At 45.4% G+C, this 13,044-nt stretch overlaps 2 protein-coding genes across 2 annotated transcripts in view; one reads left to right on the forward strand and one right to left on the reverse strand.

Moving 5' to 3' along the window:
* Window positions 1-3,257: 3,257 nt before the first annotated feature.
* Window positions 3,258-4,940, reverse strand: TBRG1 (transforming growth factor beta regulator 1). The gene has a single exon (XM_030216111.1). The coding sequence runs from the start codon at window positions 4,721-4,723 to the stop codon at window positions 3,554-3,556; it is 1,170 nt and encodes a 389-aa protein (XP_030071971.1). The 5' UTR covers window positions 4,724-4,940; the 3' UTR covers window positions 3,258-3,553.
* Window positions 4,941-5,114: 174 nt separating this feature from the next.
* ANKRD26 (ankyrin repeat domain 26) overlaps window positions 5,115-13,044 on the forward strand; it is a 315,986-nt gene continuing 308,056 nt past the window's right edge. The window contains exon 1 of the mRNA XM_030216173.1: window positions 5,115-5,565. Within this exon, the coding sequence (XP_030072033.1) occupies window positions 5,360-5,565 (206 nt within the window). The 5' untranslated portion in view covers window positions 5,115-5,359. The remainder of the gene's footprint in view (window positions 5,566-13,044) is intronic.

Here is a 13,044-nt window from a genome sequence, read left to right on the forward strand (position 1 = left end):
AGAGGGAAATAAGTATTTAATCCCTCTGGCAAACAAGACCTAATACTTGGTGGCAAAACCCTTGTTGGCAAGCACAGCGGTCAGACGTCTTCTGTAGTTGATGATGAGGTTTGCACACATGTCAGGAGGAATTTTGGTCCACTCCTCTTTGCAGATCATCTCTAAATCATTAAGAGTTCTGGGCTGTCGCTTGGCAACTCGCAGCTTCAGCTCCCTCCATAAGTTTTCAATGGGATTAAGGTCTGGTGACTGGCTAGGCCACTCCATGACCCTAATGTGCTTCTTCCTGAGCCACTCCTTTGTTGCCTTGGCTGTATGTTTTGGGTCATTGTCGTGCTGGAAGACCCAGCCACGACCCATTTTTAAGGCCCTGGCAGAGGGAAGGAGGTTGTCACTCAGAATTGTACGGTACATGGCCCCATCCATTCTCCCATTGATGCGGTGAAGTAGTCCTGTGCCCTTAGCAGAGAAACACCCCCAAAACATAACATTTCCACCTCCATGCTTGACAGTGGGGACGGTGTTCTTTGGGTCATAGGCAGCATTTCTCTTCCTCCAAACACGGCGAGTTGAGTTCATGCCAAAGAGCTCAATTTTTGTCTCATCTGACCACAGCACCTTCTCCCAATCACTCTCGGCATCATCCAGGTGTTCACTGGCAAACTTCAGACGGGCCGTCACATGTGCCTTCCGGAGCAGGGGGACCTTGCGGGCACTGCAGGATTGCAATCCGTTATGTCGTAATGAGGCTCATTTTCAAAGCACTTAGCCTCCCAAAGTTCCATAGAAACCTATGGAACTTAGCCTCCCAAAGTGCTTTGAAAATATGCCTCCATGTGTTACCAATGGTTTTCGTGGTGACAGTGGTCCCAGCTGCCTTGAGATCATTGACAAGTTCCCCCCTTGTAGTTGTAGGCTGATTTCTAACCTTCCTCATGATCAAGGATACCCCACGAGGTGAGATTTTGCGTGGAGCCCCAGATCTTTGTCGATTGACAGTCATTTTGTACTTCTTCCATTTTCTTACTATGGCACCAACAGTTGTCTCCTTCTCGCCCAGCGTCTTACTGATGGTTTTGTAGCCCATTCCAGCCTTGTGCAGGTGTATGATCTTGTCCCTGACATCCTTAGACAGCTCCTTGCTCTTGGCCATTTTGTAGAGGTTAGAGTCTGACTGATTCACTGAGTCTGTGGACAGGTGTCTTTCATACAGGTGACCATTGCCGACAGCTGTCTGTCATGCAGGTAACGAGTTGATTTGGAGCATCTACCTGGTCTGTAGGGGCCACATCTCTTACTGGTTGGTGGGGGATCAAATACTTATTTCCCTCTGCAGAATGCAAATAAATTCATATACTTTCCACAATGTGATTTTCCGGATTTAATTTGTGATGTGCTATCTCTCACTGTTACCAATAACCTACCCTTCAATTATGGGCTGCTCATGTCTTTGTCAGTGGGCAAACTTACAAAATCAGCAAGGGATCAAATACTTATTTCCACCACTGTATATATATATATATATATATATATACACACACACACACACATACGTACACCTGCCCCCCCCCCCCCCCAATATAACATGATTGCAAAATTCCCAAAAGGACTAATTCTGAGAGCAAACTCCCAACATCTAAGAGACACATGAGGAAGCTGCATTTGGTTTACGCCAGCAAGAGTGAGGCTTATTTTGTGTGCATGTGGTAGAAAATCAAGGGACCTGTTTACTAAGGTGAGCTAGCGTTTTTAGCATGCGCTAAAATTAAGCATGTGTAATACCAGAGGCACCTATAAACTTCCGGAAATCACTAAAAACCAACCTGTTTAAAAAGGCATACCCTACCGATCCAACTTAAATACCTAATCTCTGCAACACAACCAAACTAAAGCACATAATGGACATAAACACAACTCTTCCGTTCTCCGATTCCCTAATGTGGCTGTGCCACATGAACTTGATCTTACCACATCACCCTGTATTTGTTCACATCGGAGCTTGCAAAGGCCTCTCCGGTAATATGTAAGCCACATTGAGCCTACAAATAGGTGGGAAAATGTGGGATACAAATGTAACAAACAAAATATAGGAATATATGGATGTCTCTAGCATTAGCGCATGCTAACAGGGCCCCACAAATTGTAGATTTTTTTAGAAAAGGGGTAAAGGGTCATGACTTTGATATACTGCCTTTCTGTGGTACAACCAAAGCAGTTTACACGTAACTGTCCATAGTGGGCTCACAATCTAAAAGGGCCCTTTTACAAAGGCACGGTACGGCTACCGCGCAGGTAGCGTGTGGAAAAACAGCACTACTGCCAGTGCACCCTGCAGTAGTTCTGCTTTTGCCTCGTGCCGTTTCCCATGCTAGAAAATCATTTTTATTTTTTAGTACGGGGGCAGGAAGTCGAATGCCCAGTGGTAATCGGGAAGCGCAGGCATATTGCTGCGTTCTGTCCGATTACCGCATGAGTAGTGTGCAAGCCTTTACTGCCTTCTAAATAGGTGGCGGTAAGGGCTCAGGAGGTAATGGCTGCACACTATTTTGGAAATTAGTACATGGCCATTAATGGCAAAAATAGAAATTTGGCCATTTTAGAGTGGTGCTAAAAAGTAACTGGAGCATGCGGAAAACACAAGCGCTAAAACTACTGCTGGCCATTTTTTTAGCGTGGCTTAGTAAAAGAACCGCAAAGTTTTGTACCTGGGGCAATGGAGGGATGAATGACTTGCCCTGAGCCATATGGCAATGCAGACAGAACTGCACCCAGTTCCCCAGGTTCTCAGCCTCTGCACTATTAGGCTACTCCTCTACTTGTGGAAGATGGAGGCTTACATGAGAAAGAGACTGTTTATGTGTCTGTTTGATAAAGTTGATTGATATACATTATCATTCATGTGGATATTTGTGTGCATAGAACAGAGGACAAGAGAATGTGTCTTCTATATCAGAAAAGGAATGTACAAGAGACAACAGTATGTGTGTGAATATGAGTCTGTCCTTGTCAATTTTCATTTAAAATTTCTACACCACCTATCACTCAAAACAAAAACAGAAACAGGATGCTGGGCTCGATGGACCTTTGGTCTTTCCCAGTATGGCAATACTTATGTACTTATAATACACAACTGTATTATCTTACTTTCTGCTCTTTTCACTTGGTAGACACTATTTCAAATCAAACAAAAATCTTTTCTCTTTCATCATTCCAGGTGACACAAACACAATCCCAGACAGTACTACAATGAGAAAGGGGCAATAATCACATGAATTTCAGACAATTTACATTAAGAACTTTAAGAAAAAACACACTAAACATATAAAGATTTGTAAAATACATTAATGTGATAATCCATTTCTTTGTCCCTTCTCTACGGGAATCACTATTTGGGGCCTGGCCTTTGCACTGCAGGAGATATGGCTGGAAAAGGGATCCAAAACCACTACTAACGTCCACCTTCAAGAATGTGCTTTAAAAAAGAAACTCCTTTACAAGCCACCTAAGGAAAAGACGATATCGGGGAAAGCTATTGGTGATTAGAAAAGGACTTTTAGTCAAGGGACCCTGTAGGGCTACAATTAGATGGTGATTTAATGTGTTGAATTGATGGAACCATTTGCTGATGTGGTAAAAACATTTGTTGGTATGGTGAAATAAAAGTCTGGGATGGCTGAATCACCACAAGATCCATGGAACCCGGCAATACAGGATCATTTCTGTCCTCCTCAAATGTCTGTCTGCGAAAGGCTTCAAAATTCATAGAAGCATCATTTTCTGGCAGCCCATGAGGAACCTGTCCATCGCCTGGTTTACAGACTTCAAACCTTATCCACTGGTAATTTGTGCACTTACGAGCTCCAGAGCAACTCTGAATCAGGTTCTGGATGGTGGGGTGTGAAAAGCCGAAGAAATCTGCTCCGGAGGGCGCCACATTAGTCAAGACCTTCCCTTGAGCAGAACAGATGGTCTGCAAAAGCACCGTGTGGCACTCCTCGGCTGAGGTCGCCACAATGGCATTCTGCGGGTCGTCTTCGGGCACGATCTCAAACTGGGGACCAACGCCACCGTCCTTGATTTGACACGTGTAAAGGCACTTCTGGTCGGGGGTCTTCATGCTGGCGTAAACCCTGGTGCTACAAAAGCCAACAGGATAGATCGCGTTTTCGTCGTGGAACCCCGCTCGGTCCGAGATGATCTCGCCCAGACTGTACACGGTCAGCCCGGCTAGCTCGATAGGAAAAACCGGCCTGCCAGAGGGATCCAATGGAATTGGCTGCACCAGCTTCCGATCCCCACTCTCCAACACTTTCCTCTTCTTCGATGCTCTTTTCCAAACGTCCAACTTGCTATTTTCCTTTCCTTTCTCCTTTTTGTCTTTCTTGGGCTTCCTCCCACCACCAACAGGCTCATCATCCGCATCGTTAGTCGCCATAGCCGGGAGGGCTCCTTGCACCGCACCCGCAGTAGCCCCATACGGCAGGGACATGCTGCTGCTGCTGCAGTTGCAGGGACCCGCAGGATGAACCTCACCTTCAGCCTGCAATAAACGTCTCAAGAGCCAGCGCCTCTCCTCCTTGGCCCGCAGGAACTTCTCTTCCAGTCGGGCGATCTCGTCGCACAAGGCCGCGTTCTCAAACACGGTGGCTTTGGCCGCCTTCCGCAGCCTCCGGTATTTTAAGCGATATTTTTCGTTCTGGCTCTTCTTTAGCACTTTCTTCATGTTGGCGAGGAAAAAATGGGGGGGGGGGGGAGGGCGGTCGATCTCTCGGACCAGATAGGCGTTTTAGATTTCCCGGAGACTGGGCAGAGACAGACTCGAGGTTGGATCTGGTAAAAAGCACATCACAGGTAGAGCACGGTGGAAAGCAGGCTTGCACTTTTACCGTGGTGGTGGCCAAATACCGCTGCCCGCGGCCACTGAGAACGCGTCTCAGCACCTCGCGCGGCTTCTATGACGTCATAATCGCACACTCCTCCTCTGGTCCGACCGTCGGGAAACTGCGCTTGCGCGCGGGGAATCTCTGCCAACCCGAAGACTTAGAGAAGATGAAAGAAAGCGGTGTCGCTTGTGCGCGTGCGGGTTGGGGGCTGGGGATGAGAAGAAGCCGTTGCCGTGGTATTTCGGCCGCCGCTGTTTTGTCTTAGTGCTTCGCTTTTCGGTCTGAGGTTGCCACGTTTTCTTGTGGACTAGGGCTCGTCCCTTTCCTCTTTGGGGCAGTCGTATGTGCGACGGACGGTCCTGGGCTCCCTCATTCCGGGAAGCGGAGCAGAAAGCGGGACTGAAGGCAAAGGCAGCTGATGTCCCCTTCTCCCCGGCGGTGGTGAATCCCCGTCTCGCTCCTCTCCCGGGCTCAAGATGAAGAGACTCTTCAGCTTCGGGAAGAAGAAGAAGCGGGGGCTTTCCCCCAGCGCCTCGGATTCCGGCAGCGTGCTGTCTGCTGGCTACGAGCTGAAGGAGAAGGAGCTGGGCAAGCTGCACCGGGCCGCCGCCGCCGGGGACCTGGCAAAGCTCCGGCAGCTACTCAAGAAACACGACGTGAACCTGCTGGATAAAGAGAACAGGTGAGGGGGAGGCAGAGCGCGCTCGTACCTTCGTCTGGCTTTACTCGGGTCAGAGGTGACATGCCCCAAAGTGGCATCTCCTGGTCAGTCTGATATGGGAGTGTCTCGCAAAGGATGTCATAAAATGCAGCTAGCTGATGGACCTACAAGTGATTTTTCAATAGTAATATTCCTTCTGTTCTGTCCCTATGCTATGTCAGGTCCAGAATCCTGCACAGGCATCCTTGTGTTATCTATTATTTCTGTGCTTGCTATTTAGACCATATATTTAAGGTACAGTTTTGTTATTTGATGCTACATAGCTGCTAAGCTGTTATTGGAAAGTACCGATCTAGGATTGCCGAACGATTCCCAATGTAAAAGGAGGAAAAAGGGGTTCCTACCATACCACAGCACACCACTGATGTATTTCCAGCCTTACTTATGTACTCTAGCTTATTTCTTGATCAAATTTCCATACAGTTATAATAGCCACTGATGCTACAGTTAAAATTTCCAATGGGTAAACGGGAACAAAGAGACAAATGATTTGTCTGAGGTTTACATTGTGTCTTTGGCATACAGGGGTCTGGGGTCTGAACCTACCTTTCAGCCAAGGTCCTCTGCTAAACAAGATTCTCTTTAAGATGCATATAGGAAAGTTAAAGCAAGTTGCTTAGTTCCAAGAGGGAGATTTTAGGCCAGTCCTGACTTTCTGAAAATCTATCCTAGTGCATTATGGGATCTGCAGCATGGATTTCAATGGGTAAGATCAGGGACTAGTAAGCCTCGCATTGCTTTAGAGTGTAAGTTCAAAACCAAGATTGACCAAAAAGTCTCCTTCCTAGAACTGGATAATTTATCAGCTCTGAAGATGAATATTTCTGTACATTTCTGGCTTAAGGTTGACGTGCTCTTGGTACATAAATAGTAAAGATCCACGGTTGAGAACTTCTCTTTAAAAGAACAGTGGTATTCAGTTTTGGTGCTGAAACCAACCCAAAATTTGTTTTTCTGCTTGGTTTCGGTTTTAGCCAAAGGTTATTTTAATTTTTGCCCATGTTTTTGGTTTTGGCTATAAATGACCACATGATTTTAGTGGAAGCTGAAAATGTGTGCTTTGTTCCACTGCTCTCAAAATGAGTGCCATGACTGGGGCATCGCCCTTGCCCTGACTACACCACTAGACCAATAGGGAATGTAAGGTAGTTGGGGGGGGGTGTTACTCTTTGTATTCTTCTTTTTTTCTTTTCTTTTTTTTTAGTACTGTGATTGCAAGTAATGTAGTTATGATCTGTCACAGTAGTTTATATGGTAAAAACAGTGCTCCAAATAAATGCTTTTGATACAAAATTTTAGCGGGAATTTAAGGGCCCCTTTTTCTAACCTGTGATAGTGATTCCTATGTGGCAAATTGGACGAAGCCCATTTGAATTGAATGAGCTGTGTCGCATTTGCAGCGCTGGGAATCAGCGAGGTTTAGTAAAAGGGGCCTTAAGTCTGTAAATTTGGGATAATAAGCGCCTTAGGAATTAGCCATTCTTTGGAGTTAGCTGTCACTCGGATTGTGGCACAAAGTCAGCCACTGTAAAAACACTGTGGCTTTTAGTTTCACTTTTCATTAGCAGCGGTCAATGTATGTGGAGGCTATTTTGCTAGATGGTAAAATATGGTCTCTCTCTACTTAAATTGTATTCTGGCATGGATACTGTGGGTTTAGCAGAGGGTTGCAGACTGCAAGCTCTGACAGTCCTGGTGGTCTTTGTTGGTTGACATTTACACAACTAGCTTTGGGTTTTGGTTTTGGCGGCAGTTTTCGGTTTCAGCTGAAATTGAAAAAAAACTGTTAATCTATTTTTTGATGGTCTTCTGTCCATCTTTTTAGGATGGAAAATGGAGTAGTTGGAGTAGCTAGTCTGAGGTGTTCTTCTAAGAAGAAAATATAATTACAATTTTAGACTTAAATTGGGTACTGTGTCTGAAACAGTCCTTTATAACACATCTGTTCTGTATTCATTTAAATTATCATGCAGTCAATTAGCAGTTATCAGCTTAAATTAACATTTTTTTTTCACTAAAACAAAAAAAAAACTATGGTTTGTAACTGTTCTTTCTCAGTTTTACGGGATTTTATTATCAGTCTGCTCTTGGGATTTAAGAAAACCTGCCTATGTTGAAATGGAAAAAAAAAACTGATGTGGGTTTCCAGGTCTGAGCCTCTCCTACCTAGCCTGTATACACAGTAAGATGATTTGGTCTTCGGTAAGCTCCTCAACCCCACCTCACAAACCCTTAAATTGGAACAGCAGCAGGAGTACTTCCAGCTCAGCTTCAGCATAGCTGTGAAAAAGCTACTTAAGCTACCCAGACAAAAAGGTAATGCTATGCTGGTTATACAGGTTTGACATAGAGACTTGGGCCTCCAACCCCCTCCTCCACAAGCCAGCTTATTGTGTACATGGGATGGGTGATTGGGCCTGATCAGTCTTTTTTTTTTTTTTTCACTTTTTAAACTTTCTAAATGTCATCTAAATGTTAGCGTGCTAGCCTTATACCTTACAATTAGTATTCAATCCTCATTGCTAACCCATATACTCTATGAAACACAAAGGCCATCCAGTTGCTGTTCTTTGACTTTTAATGTGGCGCAACAAGCCTGCACTGTCAAAATTATGCTGGTTCAGCACCAACTCACACTTTCTCTATATGCAGGTTAAAAGTGTGAAGTGCTGAGCTACATGTAGTGGCCCTTCACAACAGTGGGCAAAAATGTCTCCTTTCCTGTCAGTGCTTGATTATATTATATTGGCTCAGGCCACCGATATTATATTGGCCACGGATATTATATTGTATTGGCTCAGGGACTGATAGGAAGGGTGATATATAAAAAAAAAATTGTGGGCGATTTGCACCGGCCCCGACCCTCTTTCCTTCCTGCCAACTCAGACTGTTCATTCCCACCAATGTGTGGCGATAAGGTCTCGGGCCCAAAATGGACTTGCGCTGATTTTTATTTTGCCACATGGCCATTTTTGGCAACCCCCCCCCCCCCCCCCTGTTTTGCAGGTGCACTGAAAAAATGGACCTGCATGCATCCAATACACACGTCTACACCAGCACAGGCCATTTTTCAGCACACCTTAATAAATGGACCCCTAAATGATGGTAAAAAACTACTATTAATGAAAAAAGAAAATATAGATGATAGAACAGAAAACTACTACTAAATAAAGAAAACTACTGTCATATAAGGGAATTAAAATTTTTTTTTTTTTAATTTGTAGAAGTAATTTATTGAAAATCCACTATACCACCAGGGGAATCTTTAAAACTGTAGTGGTGGTGGGGGGGTGGGGGGGGGGCCTCAGGTCGGGTTGTGGGGGCATCTGCTAGATCACTGGGAGGGATAGTAATGCAGGTGTGAGGGGCAGGGAGATAGGGTTGGAGGGGGAGAGAGAGTGCCGGTATGCACCCACTCCTCTCAACCAACCCCCCCTCTGTGTTATCTTGGACCCTGCCATAAATTTTCCTGTGCTAATCGTGTGATGAGATTTCTTTTTTTTTTTTGGCATGCCACGGGATTAGTAGATGCACTACGTTTGCAGTAATTTCAGTGCAGTTATGGACAGGGTTTGTGCATGAGTTAACACCTGTACTGAAACGTTTCTGCATTGTTATCACACGGTAAAACTGTTTAAAACCTGTGGTAATCATTTGGGAGCTTTCTGCATCGGCTTCTTAAAGGGCTTGCAATCTTAGGGGATCTTTTACTAAAGATTAGTGCATGTTATCTGAAGCAGGGCCCATAGGAATAAAATGGGTCCTATGGCAGATAACATGCACTAATCTTCCCTAACACCTCTCTCAGGACCTTTTACTTACTTGATGTGCTTTAATGTGTGTTAATTTAAGTAAATTGTATAGTTAATATAGGCCCTATTGAGAATAATGGGGCTTGTTTTCATTTAATGCCCATTAATGTGTGTTAAATGTGGCTATATTTTTGTGCATGTGGTAAGGGAGGGCCAGCTGATTGCCCAAAGTCAAAAGGAACATCAGTAGGAGAAGTGAGATTTGAACTCTCAATTCTCTGGTTCTCAGACTGCTGCATTGACTGGTGGGTATGATGAGAGAAGGGGAGGGTAGAAGGGAAGAGAAAGAAGGAAGCAATATGGGAAAGGGAAGTGACCCCCCCATAACTTCCAGATATCCTTGCATTTTCTACCTTACATCTGCCCACTCATTCAGTCACCTACACATCTACAATCCACAGACCCCCCCCCCCCCCCCCCAGACAACCCCTCAACTTAACCCAATATGTGCCACTAAGTGATTAAACCTTGTGTCAGACATAAGCATGGTAGTGTTCCCTATTATAAATTATTTTGGAGGCTTGTTGGTCAGCTTCAAGGAAGGGATGAAAAGTCCTCTGATTTTCCTTGATCCTTTATCAAGGGGCCCTTTTACTAAGCTATGTGAGCGTCTTCGCATGCCCAACACATGCCAAAATGGAGTTACTACCTGACTACCGCTTGGCTCTTGCGGTAATTTCATTTTTGGCGTTAAGCTCTGGAACTCATTGCCAGAGGACGTTGAAACAGCAGTTAGTGTGCCTGGGTTAAAAAAAAAAGGTTTGGACAAGTTCCTTTAGGAAAGGTCCGTAGTTTGTTATTGAGATGGACATGGAGGAAGCCACTGCTTGCCCTGGGATTGGTAGCATGAAATGTTGCTATTAATTGAGTTTCTACCAGGTACTTGTAACCTGGATTGGTCAATGTTGGATACAGGATACAGTATGGCTATTCTTATGTTCAATAGTCAAACTTTATCATAGATATAATGTGGCAGAGTATTCCAAAGCCTTTGACCAACAATGGAGAAAGTATGATCATCCATTTCAGCCAAGCAGGCCTATTTCAAAGAAGAAATCATATGCTGCTATATCTTACCCTTCCGAGGGGGGTGGTGGATATGATAGATGTGGCTGTTGGGCGGACTGGATGGACCGTTGGTTTTTATTTGCCAATGCAAACCCTCTAGACGCTGAGCTAATCTATCATAAAAGCCAGAGGTAGTGACCAGCCACACATCTATATTCTGTATTTACTGTTTTATGTTATTCTGTACTTTATATATACTTTCTTTGGATAGAAATTCATCCCAGAGGTATAAAACTCTTAAAAAAAAAAAAAAAAGGCAGGTAAAGACCAAATGGCCCATCCAGTCTACCCATCCATAGCATTCACTATCTCCTCCTCTCCCTTAGGGATCCCATGTGCCTGTCCCATGCTTTCTTGAATTCACACACAGTCTACCTCCACCACCTTCTCCAGGAGGCAATTCCACACATCCACCACCCTTTCTATAAAAAAAAGTCTTTCCTTATATTACTTTTGAGCCCATAACCTCTTAATTCCTTAGTGTCCCTCTGGACCAGCCCAGAGGGCTCAACGGCTAGTAACAATAATAAAAGGGGAACCGCGCCATGGCAGAAACGTTTCGGAGGTGCACAGTTTGTTAGTGCCTGGGAGTTGGCGCGAGCTGTGCTTGTAAATTGTGTCTCCGGCGGCTGTCCCTTCTACCTTGGTTTCTCCCGCAGTGGTAGCAGTCTCCTCGACTCCCTCTGTTCCTGCAACAGAGGCAGTTAGTTCTCTCAGCTTGGCGGGAAAAGCCACCATTCTGCCTGCTTCTCATGCTTTGGAGGAACGTCCCTCAGCTGTCCTTTTCCAGAGAGCGCAATGCTCAATAGCAGGGCTTCCAGAACAATTGGGGCTTCAGGAAGGAGATTTCCTTCCTGAATTTGTTATTCAGATGTTTCAAGCATTTTTGTTGAGAAAGTCTGGGACTGCCTTGGCGCCTTCAGCAGCTCTTTTACCTAAGCCAGTAGCTCCTGCTAGGAGGGCTCGGGTGTCTTGGGACCTAGAGGAGGACCAGATGTCTGAGCCAGAATTAGACATACCCTCTTTGGAAGGGGTCGATGTGTTAGGGGAGGAGCAGTTGGAGGACCCCGATTCTGCTGATCAGGGAGTGGAATCTTTGCTCCCGGGGGAAGAGCCTTCAGTTGTTAGGATTTTCCACAAAGAAGATCTGCAGGAGCTCATTTCATTGGTGATGACCACCTTGCATTTGGAGGATGAGCAGCCCACGGGCCTGGAAGGCCATAAGGTGGATCTGATGGTTAAAGGCATTAGATGGCCTGGGAAAACTTTCCCTATCCACCAGGATATTAGGGACATCATTCAGGCTTAGTGGGATGTCCCAGATTCTCCCTTTTGGCCGACTACATCAATGGTTCACCTTTATATGGTTTCAGATGCGGACAAGTCCCTCCTTAAGATCCCGGTGGTGGATGCAGTAGTGTCGGCTGTAACTGCATTAACTTTATAAAGGAAAGGAGAAACAGGGGTGATATGATACAGACGTTCAAATATTTGAAAGGTATTAATCCGCAAACGAACCTTTTCCGGAGATACGAAGGTGGTAGAACGAGAGGACATGAAATGAGATTGAAGGAGGGCAGACTCAAGAAAAATGTCAGGAAGTATTTCTTCACGGAGAGAGTGGTGGATGCTTGGAATGCCCTCCCGCGGGAGGTGGTGGAGATGAAAACGGTAACGGAATTCAAACATGCGTGGGATAAACATAAAGGAATCCTATTCAGAAGGAATGGATCCTCAGGAGCTTAACCGAGATTCGATAGCAGAGCTGGTAGTGGGAGGCGGGGCTGGAGGTTGGGAGGCGGGGATAGTGCTGGGCAGACTTATACGGTCTGTGCCAGAGCCGGTGGTTGGGAGGTGGGGATAGTGCTGGGCAGACTTATACGGTCTGTGCCCTGAAGAGCATAGGTAGAAATCAAAGTAGGGTATACACAAAAAGTAGCACACGAGTTGTCTTGTTGGGCAGACTAGATGGACCGTGGAGGTCTTTTTCTGCCGTCATTACTACTACTACTATTTAGCATTTCTATAGCGCTACAAGGCATACGCAGCGCTGTACAAACATAGAAGAAAGACAGTCCCTGCTCAAAGAGCTTAAAATCTAATAGACAAAAAATAAATAAAGTAAGCAAATCAAATCAATTAATGTGAACGGGAAGGAAGAGAGGGTAGGTGGAGGCGAGTGGTTACAAGTGGTTACGAGTCAAAAGCAATGTTAAAGAGGTGGGCTTTCAGTCTAGATTTAAAGGTGGTCAAGAATGCGGCAAGACGTAGGGGCTCAGGAAGTTTATTCCAGGCGTAGGGTGCAGCGAGACAGAAGGCGCGAAGTCTGGAGTTGGCAGTAGTGGAGAAGGGAACAGATAAGAAGGATTTATCCATGGAGCGGAGTGCACGGGAAGGGGTGTAGGGAAGGACGAGTGTGGAGAGATACTGGGGAGCAGCAGAGTGAGTACATTTATAGGTTAGTAGAAGAAGTTTGAACAGGATGCGAAAACGGATAGGGAGCCAGTGAAGGGTCTTGAGGAGAGGGGTAGTATGAGTAAAGTGACCCTGGCGGAAGATG

This window comes from Microcaecilia unicolor, chromosome 10 (assembly GCF_901765095.1).
Source record: "Microcaecilia unicolor chromosome 10, aMicUni1.1, whole genome shotgun sequence".
NCBI classification, from domain to species: Eukaryota; Metazoa; Chordata; class Amphibia; order Gymnophiona; family Siphonopidae; genus Microcaecilia; species Microcaecilia unicolor.

Coding starts and splice junctions, on each gene's coding strand:
- TBRG1 (XM_030216111.1), bottom strand. CDS start 4,723: ATGAAGAAAGTGCTAAAGAAGAGCCAGAACGAAAAATATCGCTTAAAA.